The sequence below is a fragment of the Crocuta crocuta genome, unplaced genomic scaffold (assembly GCF_008692635.1).
Source record: "Crocuta crocuta isolate KB4526 unplaced genomic scaffold, BGI_CrCroc_1.0 scaffold229, whole genome shotgun sequence".
In the NCBI taxonomy this organism is placed as follows: domain Eukaryota; kingdom Metazoa; phylum Chordata; class Mammalia; order Carnivora; family Hyaenidae; genus Crocuta; species Crocuta crocuta.
In genome coordinates, this window is record NW_027536464.1 from 4,350,845 (window position 1) to 4,375,124 (window position 24,280).

The following is a 24,280-nucleotide window of genomic DNA, read 5'->3' on the forward strand; positions in this document are numbered from 1 at the left end:
CCTGCCGAGATCGTCCCTTCCAGGCCCTCCGTCCGTCCGCTGGGGGCGCGCGCAGTGCGTGGCAGGCGGCAGCGGCGCCGGCGGCTGGGAGCGCGGGTCGCGTGGCGGTGTGTGGTTGCTAGGGGCGTCTGAGGCCGCCCGCTCGCCCCAGCAGGCCGAGGGAGGGAGCAGCGCGGAGCAGGAGCCGAGCCGGGACGAAGCTGGGTCCGCTAGGTGAGTGTGGTGGGGAGGCCGGGGGAACGACCCGCCGCCGCCCCGACTCTCCCGCCCCTCCCTCTGTACCCAGTCCTTTCGCGCGCGTCCCCAGCCCCCTGGAGGCTCCCGTCCCAGCCCCTCTTCCTGCCCGCCAGCTCTCCATCTCTAGGTGGGCGAGGGGGCTGTGGCCTTCCACCTCGCCGGCTCTTCGCGCGTCCTCTGGACCCTGCTCCCCCCTCCGCCACGCCCCTTGAACTTAGTCCGCCCCGCCTCTGGGCGCCCGAACCCTCAGCATCCCCTCACCCTGGGCCTCCGTGCCTCTTTCCCGCCGCGCTGCGGTTTAAATTCTCCTCGCCTGTGTGAGCCCAAGCCCCTCTCCGGCTTCGTAGGGGAATTGAATATGGATATCCACTTTTTTAGTTCCCCACCTTCAGTAGGTGTAGAGAGATACTGTTCCTAAACTGTAGGGTTCCAAATAGGATTTGAGATCCCGTAGATTTAACTCTTAATTTATCCATCCCTTTATTTAAAATCATTCATTCAACAATCTTGTACCAATAGCGACAAGTATGTAATGAGCCAGAGGCTGTGAAAGGCGCTGGGGAGGAATCGTGGCGAACAAGGCAGGCATGGCTTCGCGGAGCTTGTAGTCTAGAGATTTTAATCAAGTAAACTAGCGTTTGCCATACTGTGTGGTGTGTGTTCCGATAGAACATTAGAAAGATATTTAGCCCAGACTTACTTGGAAAATTACATTGTCCCCCTTCCCTGGTCTTCACATTCTCTTTCTGGATCTAGGCAATGTTTTAATCCTTTCTTCTTTATTGAGTAATCCTTGCTCCCTCAGATACTCCAGATCACATCTTCCTCAACTTCATCATCTGTTGATTTAGCTGACCAACAAGTAGCTGGGGGACCCTTTGGGACAGTGTTTCCTCCAGCCTTCCTGTCTTGCAGCAAATACTGAGACACTGCTTGCATAAAACCCACCCCCTTGGTGCCCAGAAAGCATCCAGCTGCTTATTGATGGGTGGAATGGAACCTTAAAAAGTTATCAAGTGTTTTCTGGGAATAAAGAAGTGAGAACACATTCCAGATACAGAATAGCTTTAGAGAAAATACAGCAAGACCTAAAAAGAGGACTGGAAGCAGTTTGACAGGCCTGAGGTGCATTTGGAGGTAGCCAAATAGGAAAAGGCAAATTTAATAAAGGTTAGATAGTCAAAGGGCTGTGGATGTTTTGTTAAAGGAAACAGTATCAAGAGCAGTGGTTTTTCAAGCAGGGTCATTGGGGCCCAAGACTTCAAGGGATACACCTGCGTATATAGCTTTAGGAGGATCCATTTCCAGATGCTCAGCTTCCAAATGAACTCTCCTGAAACTGATTTACAAGAAAAGGCAGGGCTGGGGGGTGTCATATCCTCCACACTTCCCTGTATTATCCTAAGTGTAAAAACCTCACGTTGCCCAAACAGAGGATTTGGAAATACTGATTTCAGGAAAGTCTCCTTTGGTGATTAAATTACCTTGAAAACCCAGAAGACTTCCTCTCTTCCCCTAATAACACATTGGTGTTAGGGTGAAGTTTGGTCCTGGTTGGGATATTCTGAATCCGGAAGAACCCAACAGTTGAATGTGATTAGAATGTTTCTTGGGACCATGGGTTTTTTCAAGCTATAGATAAAACTTGCATAAAAACTTTTAAAGAGATTTCTTTTAATTTAAGTGTGATTCACTCAGTAAGAGAGTTAAAACTTATTTTATCAAATCATGAAACGTTTATTCCAATTACGGGTAACTTCGTTCTTTTTATACAACGTTTAGTAGTTTCTGCCTCTTATTTATTTATTTATTTATTTATTTATTTATTTATTTATTTATTTTGAGAGAGAGAATCCCAAGCAGGCTTTTCCCTGTCAGCACAGAGCCCAACGGACCCCGCTCGATTCCATGAACTGTGAGGCTATGCCAAGAGTTGGATGGCTAACCTGCTGACCCACCCAGGCTCCCCTCTACCTCCTTTTCATGAAAGAATAAGCTTGTTTAAACTTGTGATGAAAAATTTTAGAATTAAACTGTATTTATTTTTAAAATGTTACATTTATGTATTTTTGAGAGAGACAGAGCACAAGCAGGGGAGGGCAGACAGGGAGAGGGAGACACAGAATCCAAACCAGGCTCTAGGCTCTGAGCTGTCAGTACAGAGCCCCACGTGGAGCTCGCACTCACGAACTGTGAGATCATGATCTGAGCCGAAGTCGGACGTTTAACTGACTGAGCCACCCAGGTGCCCCTAGAATTAAACTTTAAGATGTGCAAGGGATATGTGATTTAAATTCTTTTGGGGATACATGAGTAAAACCATTTCAAGTGTTTCCTGCAAGAAAACCAAGGAAAGATGATTAAAAGATAACATTAGATTTGTCTTTGAGATTGTCGTTAGTGTGTCTGTTGAATAGGGAGAGTTTTAGGCTGGAGGCAGAGAGCCAGGGAGAAAACTATAGAACCAGGCTAGAGATGATGAAGGCTTTATGTTGGTTGCAGTGGAAATGGAGAGGGTTTAGAGAGATGTTAAAGATGGTAGAGCAGATAAGGCCTGGTGGCAAATAGGTATATAGAGAGTGGGACAGGGAGCAATCTGGAATGGTCCTAGGTTCCGACTTTAGTGACCAGGTGGATGGTGATGCAGGAGAAACTATTAGGACGTAGGACTCCTTCGAGGAGAAAGATAGAGGGGTTTACTTTGGACATGTCGAGTTGAGGTTCCTGCCATACATCAAGGTAGAAAGGACCAGAAGGTTATCCCATAGGTCTGGAGCTCTAGACAGGTCTTGGTGATGATAGAAAGTTGAGAATGGAGTTGGTGCTGAGGTCATGGGGTGGAAGAGGTTCCTCTGGGAGAGTTTATTGAGCACTTACCATGTGCCAGACGAAATGAGAAGACTGAACCCATGGGAATACCATCGTTGAGGGAGTGGGTAGAGGAAAAGGGGAGTGGGCAGAAGAAAGAGGCAGAGAATTTGTAACCAGATACAAAAATGAGTGTGTAAAAGAGAAGTCACATGCTGAAAAACTGTATCTGGATGAAACCTTAACTTCAGGATCTGATACTCATGATCTGGAGTTGAGGTTATCTTCTTCACTAGATTCCTTGTGTGACCTTGGAATTGTGTGATTATAGACTCTCTAGATTTTTAGCATGGGATCAGACGCTTTGATCTGTCAGTGAAATCCAGAGAAAAATTTTCTTAAATGCTCCAAACTTCTTACCCTCTCCCCTGGCAGAACTGGGAAACCAGACCAGGCATTTTGGTACAAATATAGAGAGTGCTAATTTCTCTTAGGCCCTGAAATACAAAGAACTTTGTCTTTTTTTTTTAATATAAACATTTTTAAATATTTATTTTTAAATAGTTTATTGTCAAGTTGGTTTTCATATAACACCCAGTGCTTATCCCCACAAGTACCCTCCTCCATGCCCATCACCCCCCTTCCCCTCCCCCCAACCCTCATCAGCCCTCAGTTCTCAGCATTCAAGACTCTCTCATGGTTTGTCTCCCTCCCTCTCCCCCACTATTTTTCCCCTTCTTCCCCTCCATGGTCCTCCATTAAGTTCCTCCTAATCCACCTATATGTGCAAACATATGGTATTTGTCCTTCTCTGCCTGACTTATTTCGCTCAGCATAACACCCTCAAGGTCCATCCATGTTGCTACACATGGCCAGATTTCATTCTTTCTCATTGCCATGTAGTATTCCTTTGTATAGATAAACCACATCTTCTTGATCCATTCATCAGTTGATGGACACTTAGGCTCATTTTTGAGAGAGACAGAGTGTGAGCAGGGGAGAGGCAGAGAGAGAGGGAGACACAGAATCCAAAGCAGGCTCCAGGTTCCAAGCTGTCAGCACAGAGCCCAATGTGGGGCTTGAACACACAGCTGTGGGATCATGACCTCAGCTGAAGTCAGACACTTAACCTACAGAGCCACCCAGGCACCCCAAAGTACTTTTTTCTTGGGAGCCCTCATGGTTATTCTGGACAGACAGTGGTATTCTAGACTAGAATGCTCAGACTTGGTGCTCTTACGACTTCTTTATACCCTTTAAAAACTCTTCAGGATCTTCAATATATATTTTTTTTAATGTTTTTTTTTATTTCTAAGAGAGAGAGAGAGACAGCATGAGCAGGGGAGGGTCATAGAGAGAGGGAGTCGCAGACTCTGAAACAGGCTCCAGGCTCTGAGCTGGCAGTCAGCACAGAGCCCAACATGGGGTTCGAACCCACGAACTGCGAGATCATGACCTAAGCGAAAGTTGGACGCTTAACCGACTGAGCCACCCAGGTGCCCCACTTCAATATATTTTTTAACGTGGGATACATAGTCTTGATTTTACCATATTAGAAATTGGAATATGTATTAATTCACTTAAAAATGGAAAGCCGTTATAATTAACACAAGTAGAATTTTTAAAATGAAAAGTGATATTGTTTCAAAAAGATTAGTAGAAGAGTGACATTTTTTCAAATCTCTTTAATGTCTGGCTTAATAGAAGACAGCTGGATTTTCATCTCTCTGTGTTCAGTCAGCTGTGATTTGTTGTTTTGGTTGAAATATTAAGAAAACCCAACCTCACACAGACATTTAGGTGGACGAGTATTTTTAACAGCCTTTTCAGATAATTGTGGATATTCTTCTTTGGTATTACGGGTTAACAAGGGATGGTTTTGTGACGGTTATTACAATCAGTGAGCCTTTCATACTTTGTTACATTAAAATCCATTGCTCTGTCTCTCATTTTGACTGAGTCTTTGACCCAGACGGGATTCTGTAGCATTGTATGATAGGTAGCTGGAAAATACTGGTTTCACTGAGCTGTGTGACTCTTCCAAATGTTGCCACATTTTATTAACGGTATCAGAAAAATCATATCATCACCGCACTCTCATCAAGAAAAGGGTTAAGTGTTGGGAAGCTGTCAAGCTCATGGGGGCAGATATAGTTTTGCCAAAATTCTAATTTTCTCTTGGAAGCTCAAATTTCATCATTGGCAACAAATACCGTCAGTTGTTTTTCTTGAATTGCCAGACTCACTTTGTTTTATTTTCTAGAAAATGTTTGCCAAATGCCAGAGTCTGAATAACCCATCACTTTTGTGTCATTCGTTCTTTCAAGTGAACGTGATGTTCCACAGAAAACTGTTGCAATTCAGACGCGCAGTGCTTTCCTTAGAGGCAGCCGTCTGTATGCCACACGAGTGTTTTGTATGTACTTCTCATTTTGTCACACAGAATATTAAAAAGATGCCCTCCAGAATTGAGATTTAATAGAAGTTTTACTCTGTCATCAAGGACATTCTTGGGTAAAGCCGGCATTCTTTCACGGTGTGGTGAGGAGGCGTGTGGTGGTGAAGGACCGAACCTGGTGGGCCATTGTCTCAGTTCTTGCTCAGGCACCCAACGTTTGCCCCACCATTGCATTTGTACCATCAGTGGAAAGGGCCAGCACAGTTAAAAAGGCGAATCACATCTTAGTTTCACCAGCAGAACCTGTGGACTGTCCCCTGACGACCACTGTCCACCCTCAGGAGGAGGAAAGAGGTTCCTTTCTGGTGATAAAAGCCAAGGCTTTAGGAGAGCTAGTCACCTAAATATGTTAAGCCTCCAGCAGTTTTCACTTTTCAGTGATTTGTAGACTTACCTCCCTCAGCTCTAGGTACTCTGAGCTAGAATTTTCTCTCAGGTTTGCCAATACCTTTTGCATTACTGAACCGTGTTCTATAAAAGCTCTCTGTCTTAACTTGTGGTACTGACCCTCCCTTCTCATGGGGCTGCGGTATTGACCTTCCTTTCTCAGGAGGCCTTCAAGAAGTTCATTGCTCCTCCACCTTTTTTGAGGGAGACATAGCTTGGGATTTATTTCATGAGAAAATGAGTCTGATCCTTATAGTTCTCCCCATTCAGCTTGGTTCCAGGTAAGTCACTTCTATCGTCTTAACGTAACTACTGAGCGATTAAAGCAGTCTCATTACAGAGCTCTCGAATTGTAGGCTCTGAATCATTTCTGACATCCTGAGTTCCCTTGGTGACCGTGAGGGACAACCTAGGTGGAGGAGGAAACGGAAACTGCAGGGCCACACACACTCTTGTAACATAGAAGAGTGATTTGATCGCTGGGTAATGAATAATTGCTTTTCTTAGAAGTGGATGCCTGTCCAAGTGGGTCTGGACCTGGCCTCCGGAGACTTGATGGTTTGAAACAACAGCCGTAGATGTTCTAGCATAGGTTGCTTATCATTCACTCTAACCTAAGGAGGAAACTTGAGGCAGAATTGCTTCTCAAAGCACGGAAGGCAGACTGAGATAAGTAGTTTGTGAATGCCAGATAAAGATGGCAAAGCAGGTTGGTGTGCTTCCTGATAGTGCATGCGCTAGAAGGCCAGAGGCTGCGGCCCAGGATGGCAGTCAGGAATCCACCGCAAGAGCCCTGTGCTTGGTGAGGTGGGTGGGCCGAGGGGGTAGGTATTGGGCTAAGCTAGCTCTGTAAACAAAGAACGGGGTATTTGATGCCATTATGTTTATCTTTAAGAATGTTTTGCATTTCTTTATCCTCCTTTTTTTTTTTTTAATTTTTTAATGTTTTTAAAAGAGCAAGAGAGACAGAGTGTGATCAGGGGAGGGGCAGAGAGAGAGAGAGAGANATCCTCCTTTTTTTTTTTTAATTTTTTAATGTTTTTAAAAGAGCAAGAGAGAGTGTGATCAGGGGAGGGGCAGAGAGAGAGAGAGAGACACAGAATCGAAGCAGGCTCCAGGCTCTGAGCTGTCAGCACAGATGCCAGGCTGGAACACACAAACCGCAAGACCCTGACCTGAGCCGAAGTCGAATGCTTAATCGACCGAGCCACCCAGGTGCCCCTGGTTGATGCGTTCTTATCTCAGCCCTGCTCCCTTTGTCCTCAGCATGACTTCACTAAAATCTGACATTCCCATCTAATTTCAAGATTAACAAAACACGTTCTCTTCTTGAATAACAGTGGTCATGGAAAAAAACCCTTAAGCTTCCCATGTTGTTCCTGTGGTCCCTGGACCCTAGCCGGCCCTTATCTCAGCCTCTAGGTTCTTGTTTCTCAACGGGTGCTGGCAGCAGCTGCTTTTCAGTCGAAGTCAGGACAAGGCCTTGTGTTTTGTTGTGCAGTGAGATTTTCGCTTAGAATCAGGTATAAACAGCATTTCTCCCCTAAAAATCAGAGACCTCCCCCCACATGGTGTGTTTATGGGACCCAGAGAAAGTGCTGTTGAACTTCATCTGCCAGGTTCTGGTGTTCGCCTTCTTCCTCTTACTCCCCTTAAGCCAGAGTTGGCAGGCTAGAGCGGATTATACTGGGTGACAAGTGCATAGTAAGGTGGCTCCCAGTGGCTGCACAGAAAAGACTTGTATACTGGGGAGGCCCTTCTTTAAAGTATGTGACCTCAGTTCTTGCCCCTTAGTAATGGAGCCTCAGTCAAGCCTGCTTCAGGGAAGGGAGCAAGGAGTGAGCTTTACTTCATTGGCTGGAATCATTCACTGATAAAATCCATTCCTGCCAGTCTAATTTAAACAAGAATTGAAGTTGACCGTGTGCTACCTGACTCTTGGTCTGAGGACAACCAAGCTTCCCTTTAAGTAGTAATAACCTTTTTTTTTTTTTAAGTTTATTTATTTATTTTGAGAGAGACAGAGAATCCCAAGCAGGCTCCATGGTGTCAGCACACAGCCCAACATGGGTCTCAATCTTAGGAACTGTGAGATCATGACCTGAGCCAAAACTAAGAGTTGGACACTTAACCGACTGAGCCACCCAGGTGCCCCTTTCTAACTTCTTAATTGTCATATAATGCAGCTAACAGCTGAATTGTTGCCACATTTTCTTTTAAAACTTTTCAGCCATGGTTTTTATATCATACCTAATAAATCTTTGCCTTGCCCAAAGTCATAAACACTTTCTCCTATGTTTTCTTCCAGAAGTTTTATATTTTAGTTCTTATATTTAGCTCTCTGATCCATTTTGAGTCAATTTATGGTCTAAGATAAGAGTCTGAGTTCATTTTTTGTACATGGATACCCCCCTGTTCCGTTTTCATTTGTTAAAGATTATCCTTTTCCTTATTAAGTTGCATAGACAACTTTATTGAAAATTAATTGACCATAAATGTAAGGATTTATTTCTAGACTCTGTTTGGTTCCATCGATCTATATGTCTATTATGCCAATACTACATTGCCTTGATTACTGTAGCTTTATACTAAGTTTCTAAATCAGGTTGTGTAAGTTCAACTTTGGTTGGTTTTTTTTTTTCTTTTATTTGTTTTTGGCTGTCCTAGATCTTTTTCATTTCCATATAAATTTTAGGATCAACTTGTCAATTTCTCCAGGAAAGCCTGCTGGGAATTTGATAGGAATTGCATTTACTCCACAAATCAGTTTGGGAAGAATTACCCTCTTAACAATATTGTGTCTTCTAGTTCATGAACATGTTAATATGCCTCCATTTATTTAAGTTTTAAATTTCTTTTCACAGTGTTTTGTAGTTTTCAACGTACTTCTTTTGTTAAGTTTATTCTTAAAAAAAATTTTTTTTAATGTTTTTTTTTGAGAGGGAGACAGAGCGAGAGGCAGAAAAAGGAGGAGACACAGAATCCAAAGCAGGCTCCAGGCTCTGAGCTGTCAGCACAGAGCCCGACATGGGGCTTGAGCTCATGAACTGTGAGCTCAGGACCTGAGCTGAAGTCGGACCCTTAACCGACTGAGCCACCCAGGTCCCCCAAGTTTATTCTTTTTTTTTAATGTTTTTTATTTATTTTTGAGAGTCAGAGAGAGAGAGCACAAGCAGGGGAGGGTCAGAGAGGGAGATACACAATCCGAAGACAAGCTCCAGGCTCTGAGCTAGCTGTCAGCACAGAGCCCAACGTGGGGCTTGAACCCATGAACCATGAAATTATGACCTGGGCCAAAGTCAGATGCTCAACCGACTCAGCCACCCAGGCACCCCTGTTATTTTTTTAAAATATTCATTTATTTTGAGATAGCGCATGCATATGCACACACGACTTGGGGAAGGGCAGAGACAGAGGGAGAGTGAATACCAAGCATGCTCCACGTTCAGCATGGAGCACAATGTGGGGCTGGATCTCACGACTGAGATCCTTACCTGAGCTGAAATCAGGAATTAGACACTTAACCGAGTGAGCCACCCAGGCACCTCTTGTTAAGTTTATTCTTAAGTATTTTATTTTTTCTAATGCTATTGTGAATGGATGTGTTTCTTTCATTTCATTTTTACTTAGTATATAGAAGTAAATCAATTTTTGTATTTGATCTTATATCCTGTTATCTTACTAAATTTGCTTATTTAGTAGTTTTTTTTTGTAGATTTCTTAGGATTTTCAATGTACAAGACTATGTCCCCTGCAAATAAGTATGGTTTTATTTCTTCCTTTACAATCTGCATGCATTTAATTTCTTTTTCTTGCCTTTTTACACTGGTTAGCACTTCTAGTGCACTGTTGAATAGAAACGAGGAAAGTAGGCATCCTTGTCTTATTCTCAATTTTAGAGGGAAAGCATCTAGTGTTTAACTAGTGTGATGTGAGCTGTTTTTGTGATTTTATGATATGTCTCTATCAAACTTTGAGTATTTCCTTCGTTTTTGCAGCATAAAAGATAGTCTGGGCTCATCTGATGCTTTTTCTGCCCCAGCTGTTTTCCAAGTAGCTCTAGTTTCTTGGTTCTTTCTATTGACAAATGGTGTGTAGTGATCAGGGTCTGGGTACTAAGTAACAATCACTTTTTAACTCTTCACCCAGTGTTTTCAGAAATCCCAGTCATCTAGTTATATAAAAACTGTAAGGGTATCCCAAAGCATTTTTTTTTTAAGTTTATTTATTTATTTTGAGAAAGAGAGGGAAGAGAGAGAATCCCAAACAGGCTCTACACTGTGAGTGTGGAGTCTGACATAGGTCAAATTCATCAACTATGAGGTCATGATCTGAGCCAAAATCATGAGTCAGAGCTTAACAGGCTGAGCTACCCAGGCATCCCCCACCCCCCCATCCAAGGCAATTTTCAGTTGTTTTTTAGTGCCAAGTCATACCTACAGGTGAAAACCTAGTTACCAGTAATGTAATAGATCGCACAGAAGTTTCCAAATGACCACACTACTCTGTCTTTCTGTAAAAGATCATTATTTGTACTAGCTGAAATTTTGCAACAGAATACTTGCTGCCCTCTCCATGTGTGTCTCCCCCTTCCACCCGCCCCTCCCCTTCATTGATACTTGAGAAAAGAGCTGAGGGAAGAAGGTTAGAGCATTTGGTGCCAGTAATAATGAGCATGATAACTGCCACCCGCCCTTTGAAAGTTTAGTGTGGACTGTGCTTTATGTGAATTTTCTAATTTGATCTCACTGCCACCCAGTGGGGGTTATGGTACTTCCTCTCTTGTCTTTTTGCAGACATCCCAGCTGTGTGGTTTCAGCCCTGAATGAATTCAGTATTCATTGGAGCTCTGTTTGACGGGAGTTAGGAAGGGGTGGTAACTGCTGGCCCAGCGGGTCTGTGAGGGATCAGAGTGCCCTGGAGACGATTGGAGAACTCCACACAAGTAAGGTGTGGTTGGTTGGTGGTGTTTTGTTTTGAAAGATGAAACAATACAGATGCCTGTGAAGTAAACTGGAACAGTGTCCCTCTCCCATTCCCTCCCCTGCCCCATCCTTCATCCTACCCTTCTCCCCGAGATATCTGCCATGATAGTTTAGTGTATGTTCTTCCAGACCTTTATTTCTGCATAAACATATTTAAATGTCCTGAGAGCTGTTTCAGAGGAGCTTTTCTTCCCAAGAACTCACTCCTCGGCTGCTCTGCCCTGAACTAACCTTTCTTTTCAGCTGGGCATTTTCCTGTTTGGACCTTGGCTGAGAAACTTAATCAGAAACAGGCTTGTGTGCTTCTAAAACTTGAGCGCCTCGGGCAATAGCATAGGGTTTGTATCCCAGGTTCACCCCTTAAGGTCTCCCATTCCCCAGGGATAATACGGAGGAGCAAGAAAGGTGTAAGATTAGCAGCTCTGTGAAATGTGTTAGATTGTTCAAAATACTTTTTTCTAGATGAGGTCACTTTATTGGTTCCTAAAGTAAGTTCCTCACAAGCTCTTGATTGGAGGGTCACCTGATGGTGGACCCTTGAGAAAGAGTAAGTATGAATGTCTTGCTTTTCTTACACTAGTGGATATATGTGGCTAAAATGTGTATGTAAATTGAATGAAAATAATGGAACTTGTGAATCCTTTTAACTTATATAATCAGCAATTAAGTTTAGATTTGCTCGGGTTGGGTGGTCTTGTGTGTTGTTGTTGGTATTGTAGAAACAGACACTTTTTTTTAATGTTTATTTATTTTGAGAGAGAGCACATGTTCACAAGAGCAATGCTCATGTGCCCAAGTGGGGCTCATGTGTCCCTCCCTCAAGTGCTCCGTCTCAGGAACTGTGAGATCATGACCTGAGCTGAAAGCAAGAATGGGACGCTTAACTGACTGAGCCCCCCAGATGCCACCCGTTGGATGGTTTTGAAACAAGGCTTCCATCAGTAGCTTTTGTGGGGCTTCCTACATGTATAAATACCTTTCCTTCTTGTTCTTGCCTTTGATGTCTCATCGTATAGTGTTTCCAGAGAGATGGGATTCTAAAGGCACACACACATAGACACACCAGTGTGTATCATCACAGCGCGCTTAGAAATTTGAGGGAGATAGGGGTGGGGGGAGGGTCTCCCAGACATTGTGTCAGGACCCCAGGGTATACTACAAGGGACAGGTTCTATAACCTCATGGGAAAACGGCCTGAGTGTGTTTTTTTCTGGGGTCTGGGTGTCAGACATTGTCTGCCCATCTAGACTTTGACTTTGTGGCAGAAACCACTATTGCAATGGGTTAGATTTTGAAACTATTTTCTCACTTCCTCTACTTCTTATATTTTAGGCCTTTGAGGGTTTGTTTGTTTTTTTTAATGTTGATTTATTTTTGAGAGAGAGACAGAGAGTGGAGAAGGCAGAGAGAGAGGGAGACACAGAATCTGAAACACGTTCCAGCCTCTGAGCTGTCAGCACAGAGCTGGATACAGGGCTCGAACTCACAAACTGCAACATCATGACCTGAGCCGAGGTTGGCTGCGTAACCGACTGAGCCACCCAGGCGCCCCTTGAAGACTTTTTAAAGTTTGTCACTCTTCGTTCCTATAGTCAGATGGGGTCATTCCCTGGTACTAGAGTGGCAGTGCTATTGAGGGCAGCATATGGGAAAGGTGACCCTGAGGCCAACAGTCAGAGGTTCCTGGCACCAAGGTTGCCTGAATTTTCTAGCTAGGTCTCTACTTCCCCATCACAGGGGGCTTTGATTTCATAAATAATCTCTGTAAAGAGAAGGAAGAAGGCCGGTTTTAGCAACCATCATTTCTTTGTCTAAACCAGACACTACTACTGAACCAAAAACTATGATACCAGATCAGAACATTTGTACGTGGTACTGTTGTGGGTGATACTGTTTCCTTCATGTTCTTGAAGCTACTCTGGGTAGGTTATCTGACGTGCCAGATCAGTTTTGCTTGGCAGTTCCTGACACAGTCCTCTTAGCCAAACCTGGTTATCTGTCTCTTACTAGCCAAGGAGCTGTTTCCCAGAAAGGGACTTACAGAACCACCTTCTCGTCTGTTTGGCCCTGGTCCAGATAATGCTTCCTTACGAAGACAGGTGGCTCTTTTCTAAGTTGCCGTCCTACACATCGCAGGGACTACGAGAGGAAACGAAGAGTAGGAAGCAGCCATCGCAGACATACGAGATTTGGAATCCTGTTAGTCAGAGAGAGGAGAATCCACTCTACTCTGGCGCTTGCCCAGCTGGCCTGCGTCACCGTCTGCCTGGGAGCAGGCCACCCACAGCCTCTGAAGAGGGCAGGAGTGGGTTTTTTGCTTCCTTCTTCCTCATTTGGATTAGAAGTCAAGTCATCTAGATGCCAGGCCACTTGCGTTCATTATTCCTGGCACCGAGGATTCATGTGACATAATGCAGAGAGGCACACGTTGCATGGTATGTGCAGAAGGGAGGAAGGAGGGCTTCCTTCACCCAGCCCTGAGGTAGTGTGCAGTGCGCACCCATGGCTACGGGGAAAGTGGGATGGGCCAGGTTCTGAGGAGAACACAGATGCTTACAAGCCTCGTCCACGAAGGGACTCAGTATAAACAGTGGGAGAGTGTTTCCAGCCTGGGTTTTCTCTTAAACCTGAAGATTGAGGATAATTGAGGGGACAGGGAATAAGTGTGTTTTGTTCCTATTTAAGAGGAATTTAGAGTCAGACAAACTCCAGTTCTAATTTAGGCCCCACTCATTATTGGTTTAATTATAGAAGAGCCACTTAGCTTTTCTGATTTTCAGATTCATCACCAGTAAATTGAATATAAGGTTTTTGTGAGAATTTTAAACAAAATAATAGAGGTAAAACGCCTAGCACAATACCTGGCATTTGTTAGATGCCCAAATTAGTCTGCATCACTGCTAGTGTGTTCCCCTTCATTTACTGAATTTTTTCGGTGTCTTCATTCAGCAGAATATCGAGCACTTAACTGTGTTCCAGACACTACACAGGACATGAGCTAAAGGAAAACATGCTTGTCGCCCTCAGTCAGATGAGCAGTGCCTCATTAAAGCTCAGCATAATAGAAACAGTGCCAGTGGCACGTGTGCAGATGAGCCATCCTTTTCAAAGTGGAGAGGCCAGGAAGGCTCCCAGGAGAAGGGGATGTTCGAGCTGATTACTTTTCAGTCTGGTGAAAAGGAAAAGGCTCTAGGGAGTGGCACTTGCAAAGACATGAAGGTCTGAGATAGTGCGATGCCCACGAGGAGCCACAAGTGGGGTATTTTTCTGACAGACCAGTGACATTTTGTCTCAGCCCTTTTCTCTAGTCACTTGGGCATGTCTGTCAGCTTACGTTGGTAGGGCAAGCCGTGGGGACTCATGAGGACTTGGTGAGTTGGGACCATGAACCTGCTGAGTGTACACAACGCACACATGTGCGTGGTCTCGTAAAGCCCACGGCAGACTTTGACTCTTCCCTTGTGTCTGCTTCTCTACCATAAGCGCACACTGTGTGATTGTCCCCTGCACAGTATTTCCGTAGTTTGGACTCAGTGGAGGGCCGTTTTCTGTCTCCTTAATATGAGGTCACTGACATCAAAATCTAGTTTTAGAACTTAGGCTGTTTTTAGCCCACTGTCATTTTGAATATTGGCAGTAATGAGTTGTGGTTTTTGTACTCTCTCTCCTTGAGAAAGAATCCACATAGGTCAGCCTTTGCAGGAAAAGAGGGTGATGTCATGTGACTTCAGCAGGTTTTCTGTTGGTAGACAACACCAACAGTTCCTATAGATGTAGACAGGAATCGTGGATCTTCCTTGGCCATTAGTCTCATCGAAATACAAGGACCTCTCTCCGTTGAAGTCTGTGTTTTAGAAGTAGCTTGAGCAAAAACATTCTCTGCTAATTCTTTCCCTCTAGCCATTGCGAAAACACTTCCTCGGGAAGGTTGCCAGGATTCCATTCAGAATTATCCCAGATGAATGACTTCTTATAGAAGGGGTCTTATTTTTTCCCCTTTGGATGCTGTCATTTGTGAAAACTGGAGATTATTTTGTGACTTTGATTTAGAAAGTAAGTGACCATGCTTAACAAACTGTTTGGAACTCAGAATTACTGGCTGGTTCAGAGGTTTTGCCTTAGGGGAAACACTGAGTGAGGGAGCATCTGAGACAAGCCCTCCCTCCAAGATCAACCCCAACTGATACCTGGGCTTTGATATAAAGAAAGCTCTCCTCCTTCTTCCTCCATATTAGACACCCTGAACTCTTCTGTCCCACTCTGTCTGCTGGAAATGAGGTCACTTGAAGTAAAAAATAATGTTGTTGTCTAGTTCCATTTTGTTTCTACTTTTTCCCACCAACACCTGGCATGGGATTTAAGCCTATATAGTTGGCAAGACACTTGAAGAGACGAAATCACTGTCTCAGCATCTGAGCAAGCAGCAGAGGTCAGCCCGGGAATTCTCTGCTTGTATCTCAATTTGTCACACTTAACTATAAAAAAGCAGGCCATGCCAAGGGCGACTGAGAGTTGGTCAGGGACTCGTAGATGTAAAATCTGTTTCTTCAGTGACCTTTGATCTTTCAGAATTTTGAATATTGGCAGAATTTTGAATATTGGTTTTTCTGCCACCCCCGGGCTTGCCTTATTCTGAACCACGCCAGGGTTAGGCGAGGGAAGGAGGCCACTCAGTGAAGTGGATGGTGACACAGATGTATTTTGCTTTGGAGAGAGAGGAAAGAGCTCCCTGAGGGAGTGAGACATGTGAGCAGACTCACTGGTGGAGTCTTAAAGCCCGCGTCCTTGACGTGGCCGGCTTTGATCAAGGGTAGCGGGAGGACCACTGGAGGCCCCCTGGGAATCTAGCGCTTTTCTTTCAGGGTCCTAAGTGACAGCCATGGCTGGGCATCCAGGAAGAACTGAGGGGGCCTCTGTTGCATGGTGTCTCTCCTCCTGGGACCATAACATCCCTGTGGCTTCTCTCCCTTTCAGGCTGACGAACTTCAAGGATGCAGCCACTACTACTGGAGGTGCGTGGCACCTTTTCCGAGTTGGGCCGTGAGGCCACGTGGCCATGATGTGGTGGGCCCCTCATGGCCTCAGCAGGAACAGAGCACTACAGTATTGGCCTCCGCCAGGGAAACAGCTTCAAGCAGAGTGGCCCCTCAGGCACAGTGCCCACCCCGCCACTGGAGAGGCCCTCGGAGGGCAAAGCCTGGGCTCAGGCCCATCAGCAGGTGAAGCCAATCTGGAAGCTGGAGAGGAAGCACGTGGGGACACTTTCAGCAGGGTTGGGCCCAGGTCTCTCGGGGGTCCCACCCCAGCCAGCCTACTTCTTTTGCCCCAGCGCTTTATGTAGCTCGGGGCGCACGGCCGTTATTGCAGGCCACAGCAGCTCCTGCTATCTGCACACCCTCCCAGACCTGTTTGGCGGCACCCTCCTGTACCGCCGCTCTGGCTGCAGGCACAAACCCTACCAGCAACTGGAGTCTTTCTGCTTGCGCTCGAACCTGCCCGAGAAAAGACCTTTTTCTCTCCCTCAGAAGAGCCTCCCTGTCAGACTCACTGCCAACAAGGCCCCTTCTTACGCAGTCTCCCCCATGGCTCAGCCCGTGACATCCTCATCGACAGATCCATACCTCTCACTGGGAGCGGCTGGGGAAAACCCTTCGGGGAAGAGCCTGGCCTCTGCCATCTCAGGGAAGATCCCATCTCCACTCTCCTCCTCGTCCTCCTACAAGCCCATGCTGAATAACAACTCCTTCATGCGGCCAAATAGCACTAAAGTGCCTTTATCGCAGGCCACGGAGGGCCTGAAGCCAGTATCCTCACCCAAGATCCATCTTGTCTCCTGGCATCATTCGGGTGGCACTGGAGACTGTGCACCGCAGCCTTTTGAACACAGGGTCCTCAAGAGCACTGGCACTGTCCTAGATGATGCCCCTGCCTCTAGCACGCTGTCTGCCCCCGGCTCCTTACACACACCCACCGCCAGTGTTGCCTCTTCCCAGTATAACCGGAGTAACTTAGCCACGAGAGCAGAGCCACATCCCTGTGGCCTGGATGCCGACTTTGTTTCTCAGGCTCTGACTAAGGAGGTTCGGTTCACTGAGGCCGTGAGGAAGTTGACTGCGAGAGGCTTTGAGAAGAAGCCAAGGCACGGCTGCCAGTTTGAACAGTCTTGTTTCACGAACCCTAGCTTGCAGTGTGACCTGCTCAACAGGAACAGGCGGTGGGAAGCTCCCCCAGTAAGCCAGCCGGCCCCTCAGGAGGAGGCCAGAGCAGACAGCAGCATCCTCGCTAGAGTCCCGGACACGTTGGAGTTGGACAGCACAGTCTTCTGCACCAAACGCATCAGCATTCACCTCCTCGCCTCACATGCTGGTGCGCTCAGCCACAGCCCTGCCGGTGGGGCTGCGACGGACCCCCCACCGCTTGGAGAAGACAAGACTCTCATTCTGCCTCCTTCCCCTCAGCCCCTTGGTGTAGCCGATGTGGCCACCCGTCTCTCTTCCATCCATCTGGACCAGCCTGGGACGGAGGGACCTAAGGAAGCCAGGGAGCTGGACTCAGCTGCTAGAGATATCAGGTAAGTTGGAGAACGTATTTGATTGATTTAGAACAGAAGAATGTATACACCGTAATTTAATGACACTGACCATATGTCTCTGAAGATGGTTTTATTTTTTGGCTGCCCTAGAATTTTGTTTTTCACTTTAGGGCAGAGGTTGGCAAATTAGACCAGTATGTGGGCCAAATCTTGCCCGCTGTCTGCTTTTATAAATACAGTTTTATTGAAACACAGCCTCGCCCATTCATGAACTGCTGTGTATGGCTGCTTTCCTGTTACAACGGTAGGTGTGAGTAGTTTCAGCAAACTGTATGGCCCAGAAAACTGAAAAGATTTACTGTCTGGTCCTTCAGAGGAAGAGCTTGCTTTAGGTTAAAACCAGGGAGAAATAATATCAAACATCATGTGTTGGGGCCTGTGACCTTTCTACTTAATTCCAAACCAGATCAGGCTGTCTGCCATTCCTGGTATGACAGCCATTTTAGAGTTAGGGCATACACACATTTGACTTCTTCTCTCGCTCCTTGTTACTTCCCTGGAACCTTGGTCCACCAAGGCCTGGTTGTGAATTCCTAGAAGTCTAGCGACCTTTGAAGTCAATCACCAGGCACTCATTGATGGTGTTTTGTATGTGGAATTGTGTACTATGTGCTATGAGGGACTTCAGACAAGACAGGAGACAGGGTACCTCTCTACACCATAGGGGCTGTGGGCTTGAGGGACTGTGGCTAGACCTAAGCTCTGAGGGCAAGAGAAATAAGCAAGAGACAGCAGGTTGGTGAGTGGAGAGAAACACTGGGAGATGATGAAGGAGTGAAAATCTAATTGTGACCTCTCTCACGGACTGGGCTGGGGCGTGATTCTTTCTTACAGTTCAGCTACAGACCTCCAGGTCGACCTGGGTGAGACTGAAGATCTAGAAGAAGAGCTAATAGATAGTTTGGAAGACTGCTGCAGCCATGATGAGAACGAAGAGGAGGGTGAGTAAGGGACCCTCTTACCTCCAACTGGCAAGTGGTCACCACCCACAAGGGAAGGGGGCTGACAGTTGGGTACTAGGTCCTTGACTCCGTTTATCACCTACACTAATCATTTGCCTCGTGGGTCTGAGGGTGGCAGTGGCTTCTGGGGAATTGGTTTCCTAGCCCTCCCATCCCATCCCCTTGCTTTCTCTGTGTTGCTGCCAAGCTCACAGAAGGCTATGCAGGGCAGCAGGGCGGTGTTCGTGGCTCTGCAGGAAGGTTGAGCCAACATGTCCAGGGAAGAGCTGCCGGGCGTGGGGAGTTCGTATAGCAGCCTCTCCTAGTGGAACTTGTCTCTTCTTCGCCCCCAGGAGACTCAGAGTGCTCCTCGTTCAGTGCTGTCTCCACCAGCGAGTCGGTGGCAATGATCTCTCAGTGAGTATTGTATTGACCATTGGCAGAGGCTCATTTCTATCTCTTTAAGATTATAAGGGGATGAATCACCTACGTCATTAATGGCCCTGTGAACTGTAACTCATTTTTACCTGAGTTTTACATCTAGGACTTTAGTTTTCAAACAAGGACCAATGGAAGGGACCAGAAGCATATTTATTATTGGGCTTCAAAATAGTATCATGTTTCTTGGGCTACAGTTTGGTCTTAATTTTGAGAAATTGTGCAAGTAAAAAGAAAATGATTTCAAGAAGTGCTTAGAAAATTGGAGCACCTGGGTGGCTCAGTCAGTTAGTGTCTGACTCTTGATTTCAGCTCAGGTCATGATCTCATGGTCGTGGGATCGAGCCCTGAGTTTGTCTCCATGCTGATCGTGGAGCCTGCTTAAGATTCTCCCTCTCCCTCTGTCCCTCCCCCCATACACACGTGTTCTCTCTCTCTCTTTCTCTGTTTCTCCCCCCCCAAAAGACAAAATTTTCTACCTTAAATCTAGGTTATTTTATTGACTGCCCTTGGTGGAGTCTGAGCAATATCCACGTCTAACTAGGAAACCAAAAAGTCAGTCTCTTCACGTAGGCTTTTCTTTTATAAAACTGGTTGTTGGAGGGTGCTGCGTGACTGAGATGGGGGGTCCGGGAAAGGAAGGGTGCAGGACTGTGAGGAAGTTATTATAAATGAGGGCAGTCCTTGTGCTGAAGGTCTTCAAAGTACTTGCTAAAGGGTCACGTACGCCACCTTTCTGGGTAGAAAGTTAACACCTTCAACATAACCTTGTTCTCCTCACCACTTCCAACCCTGCCTCATTACATTGTTTTATTAAGTATTTTAAAGAACTACCCCCCTCCCCAAAGTACTAAACATTAGAGTGTTCTTTTTAAAAAAAAAATTTTTTTTAATGTTTTACTTATTTCTGAGAGAGAGACAGCATGAGGAGGGGAGGGTCAGAGAGAAAGGGAAACACAGAATCTGAAGCAGGCTTCAGGCTCCAAGCTGTCAGCACAGAGCCCAAGCTTTGCGGGGCTCAAGCCCACAACCTGTGAGATCCTGACCTGAGCCGAAGTTGGCCACCTAACTGACTGAACCACCCAGGTACCCCTTAAAAAATTTTTTTAATGTTAATTTAATTTTGAGAGAGACAGAGCATGAGTGGAGGAAGGGCAGAGAGAAAGGGAGACACAGAATCCAAAACAGGCTCCAGGCTCTGAGCTGTCAGCACAGAGCCCAATGCGGGGCTCAAACCCATGAACTGTGAGATCATGACCTGAGCTGAAGTCGGATGCTCAACCAGCTGAGCCACCCAGCCGCCCCAAGAGAAGGATATTTAACGCGATTGACTTGGAGTCCCACCTTTTCCATTTGTCATCAGGCCTACTTTGAGACAGATGCACAGCCCTTTCTCTAACCTTCCTGAATTATATGATAAAATTCACAAAAATTGTTTGCTCATAATTTGTTCACTGGTTAACTTCTACAAGATATACAGACCTTCTTACCTATACAAGCCTTAAAACATGGATTTTCAAACAAATAGAGGTTGATGAATTGCAAACCACTTTGCATTTTCAGGATGACTAAATCAGAAATACTTTGGGATTGCTAAAATCATTTCCGAATTGTGAGAGATTTATATATTAAGTTGACAATTATAGAAAGGTCATTGAAGACACTATCTCTGTTTCTCTACCTGGCAATAGTTAGTTTATTGCCTTTTCTGTTTCATATTCTAAGAATCACTTAATTTAATTTTTTAAAAATGTCCTTTTATTTATTCTGAGAGCAAGAGAGTACGAGTTGGTGGAGGAGCAGAGAGAGAGGAGAAGGAGAGAATCCCAAGGAGGCTTTGTACTGTTAGTGCAGAGTGCACCGTGGGGCCCTATCCCACGAACCGCGAGACCATGACCTGAGCTGAAATCAAGAGTCAGATGCCCAGCTGACTTAGCCAACTGCCACAAGAATCACTTAAAAAAAACTTTTTTTAAAATGTTTATTTATTTTTGAGAGAGAGAGAGAGGCAGACTGCAAGTGGGTGAGAAGCAGACAGAGCGGGAGAGACAGAGTTGGAAGCAGCTTCTTTGAGCTCCAGGCCAAAACCACAGACCCACAAACCACGACCCGAGCCAAAGTCAGACACGTAACCAGCTGAGCCACTCAGGTGCTCCAGGAACCACTTAATTTTAGAGCTGGAGGCCATTAAGTCCAGTTTCTCTCTCTCTCTTTAATGTTTATTTTTGAGAGAGAGAGAAAGACAGTGCAAGGAGGAGAGGGGCAGAAAGAAAGGGAGGACACGGAAGCCGAAGCAGGCTCTAGGCTCTGAGTTGTCAGCACAGAGCCCAACACAGGGCTTGAACCCATGAACTCTGAGATCATGACCTGAGCCAAAGTCAGATGCTTAACCTGCTGAGCCACTCAGGTGCCCCTCCAGTCTCTTTTTTTTAGATGTGAATATTGAGGACCAGAGAAGTAACTATTGTAGCATCATAGTTTACTGCTAGACCAGAAGCCAGGCCTCTCGACAATGGTAAATCCAGTACTTTTGAGAGGCAGCTAACAAAGATTATCTGTCTTTTTTTTTTTTAAATTAAACTTTTGATTTTGAGACAATTATGGATTCACATGCAGTTGTAAGAAGTAATACAGAGAGATCCCCTGAAGTCTTTGCTCAGTTTTCCCCAGTGGTAATATTTGGCAAAGCTGTCACCATAGAGTACAACCAAGATATTAACCTTAGTGAAGGTACAAGTGCCTCCATCACTGCAGAAGTGCCTCCTGTTGCCCTAATAGCAGACCTTCCTCCCTCTTATGCCTGTTTCCTCCTTAATGCTTCGCAACCACTAATTTGTTCTATAACTTGTTCATTTCAAGAGTATCATAAAAATAAGATGATTACCACATGTAACTTTTTGGGATGGGCTTTTTTTTTTTTTTTTAAACTCCGCATCTTCTCTGCAGATTTAGCCAGGTTGTTGCATGCATCAAGGTTGTTCATTCCCTTTTATTGCTGAGTGGTGTTCCGTGGTAAGAATGTGCCACAGTACGTTTACCTGTTGAAGGATATTTACACTTGGGTTATTTCCAGTTTGGGCTGTTAGGAATAAAGCTGCTGTAAACCATCACGTACACATATTTTTAAATTACTTATTTATTTTAAGCATGTTTATTTGTTGGGGCACCTGGGTTTTCAACAATCCTAAATTCCGATACTCAGTAAGTTCAAAGCCTTTCAGGTAGAATAGTTTGGAAATGAGGAATTAAGAGTTGAATTCATTGGCATTATTTCATTGAGAATTAGTATTTAACTCGCCCATTAACTTTCCTTAAAAATCCTTAAGATTTAAAACACTGAAGTGTCTTACATCTAAGTGCCGATTTCTGGTGAACTGTAAAAGAACAAGTAGAATGGCTCTTTAGAAGCTAAAGGTTAATCTTAAATAGTAATGTTTGTGGATCATACCAACTCAGCAGAGAGAATAATACCTTTTTTCCATCCCTGATGCTATTTAAGGAAATGATCTGGGTGTGTCAGCTTGCACCAATACATGGTTGAGGTGTTGGTGTGTTGGAGACCCCTTGAGGGAGCCCGGGCGGTCTTGGTCTACTGCTGTGGCAGCAGCAGCAGGGACTCGATGGCCCATTGCCCCACATTCCCAGACCTGTGATACTTTACTGTTACATAAAAATCCGATGCTGCAAATCATTTCCAAAATGATTTGAAAAGCATTAATTATCTGTGTATCTTCAGACTTAACCTACATATAAAATGAGTTAGAAGTATCACTCTTACTTTTCTTTCTTTGGCTTTTTTTTTTTTCTTCCTTTTTCTTTTTCAAACTCTCTATTCTTCTTCTTAGTTCTTTCCTGCTCTTCCTCCTTTTTAATTATTCATATCAACTTTTTTTTTTCTCCTCTTCGTCTCTATGTAGCATATGCCTGTGACTCATTAACCAGACTCATTACCCTCTCTCAGAGCCACTCTTTTCAGGGGCTTCCCCTGTCTGTGACCTGTTGTGGAAATTTTTTAGCTGTGTCACAGAAGGAAGTATTGGAAAATCTGGTCTTTAGGTGACATTTAATAGTGTGGCTGTATATGGGTCAGCCCTAGCACTTTATGGATTATTATTTGCAAAATAACTACTGAGCACTTGTCTTTGTAGAATCACAATTTAAAAGACAGCATTTCCAGGGCACCTGGGTGGCTCAGCCTGTCAAGCACCTGACTCTTGATTTTGGCTCAGGTCATGATCTCACAGTTTGTGAGATTGAGCCCTGCATTGGGCTGTGTGCCTCAAGCACAGAGTCTGCTTGGGATTCTCTCTTTCTCTCTCTCTGCCTCTCCTCTGCACGTACTCTCTCGCTCTCTCTCAAAAAGACAGCACCCCGAAAGAAATGATATGTCATGGTAACAGCGCTTCAGGATTGTGGCCTTCCCTTTCTCTACCACGTGTCTGTTTTTCATCCTAGGAGCTGTGCCGAGATTCTGACCAAACCCCTTTCCAATGAGAAAGTTGTCCGACCGGCCCTCATCTACAGTCTCTTTCCCAATGTGCCCCCTACCATCTATTTTGGCACCCGGGATGAGAGAGGTAAACCTGGCCAAGTGGCTAAGTCCATAAGTACCCTCAGGAGAAGGATGCTGGCAGAGTTGGGAGGAGGTGGCGATAAGGTGGAAAGCGTTTTCCAGAATGGCTTTTTTGGCACTCGGTTCCCCACCTGGTTCACCAGTCCAACACGGGAACCTTTCCTTGTCTGTCCCTGAGCCTACCCTTGTCAGCCTCGTGATCTCATGCCCCATTCTTGCCCTCTAGCCTTGTTTCTTCTCCCTTGTAGTCTCCCTCCTTTCTGTGTTCCTCAACCCTGTGCAGTCCCCCTTTCTCCCACAAAGGAGGCTCCTTTGAAACTCTGGCTTGGAGCAGTGCTTAGTGGCTTGTCTACCTAGGTTAGGTTGAGCAACAATGCCACCTTACCCCTCGTCTCTTCCTGACTCGTGCTCTTCTTCACTCCCATCCCCTTTCCCTAGTGGAGAAGCTTCCCTGGGAGCAGAGGAAGCTACTCAGGTGGAAGATGAGCACAGTGACCCCCAACATTGTTAAGCAGACCATTGGACGGTCCCATTTCAAAATCAGCAAAAGTGAGTCACCTGCCTTACTGCGAGCCTGTCCTCTGCCCCAACAGATGGTCTTGGGTAAGAGGAGAGGAGCCCTCGATGCCTTCTGATATGTGGGGACCCTGTCCTGAAGTTTCCACCCTCAGAGGAAGACATTGTTCTGAACTCCCTCTGGGCTGGAGCCTGTTCCTCAAAATTAGAAGACAAGGAGCCGTTGTTCTATTCCTGACCCCAGAGCCTCGTGCAGGACGGCTCCATGGCGACTCTCAGAAAACTGGGTCTGGGAGCTGTGCCCAGGCCCAGTGGTATTTCTGGACCTCTGAGCCTCTCTGTCCC

General features: G+C 45.5%; 1 protein-coding gene across 1 annotated transcript in view; it reads left to right on the top strand.

Annotated features, from left to right (window-relative positions):
- Positions 1-53: 53 nt before the first annotated feature.
- Positions 54-24,280, top strand: part of TTLL4 (tubulin tyrosine ligase like 4) — a 32,746-nt gene continuing 8,519 nt past the window's right edge. The window contains exons 1-6 of the mRNA XM_077748603.1: positions 54-213; positions 15,850-17,446; positions 18,302-18,408; positions 18,762-18,825; positions 23,302-23,423; positions 23,858-23,968. Coding sequence (XP_077604729.1) covers positions 15,951-17,446; positions 18,302-18,408; positions 18,762-18,825; positions 23,302-23,423; positions 23,858-23,968 — 1,900 coding nt within the window. The 5' untranslated portion in view covers positions 54-213; positions 15,850-15,950. The remainder of the gene's footprint in view (positions 214-15,849; positions 17,447-18,301; positions 18,409-18,761; positions 18,826-23,301; positions 23,424-23,857; positions 23,969-24,280) is intronic.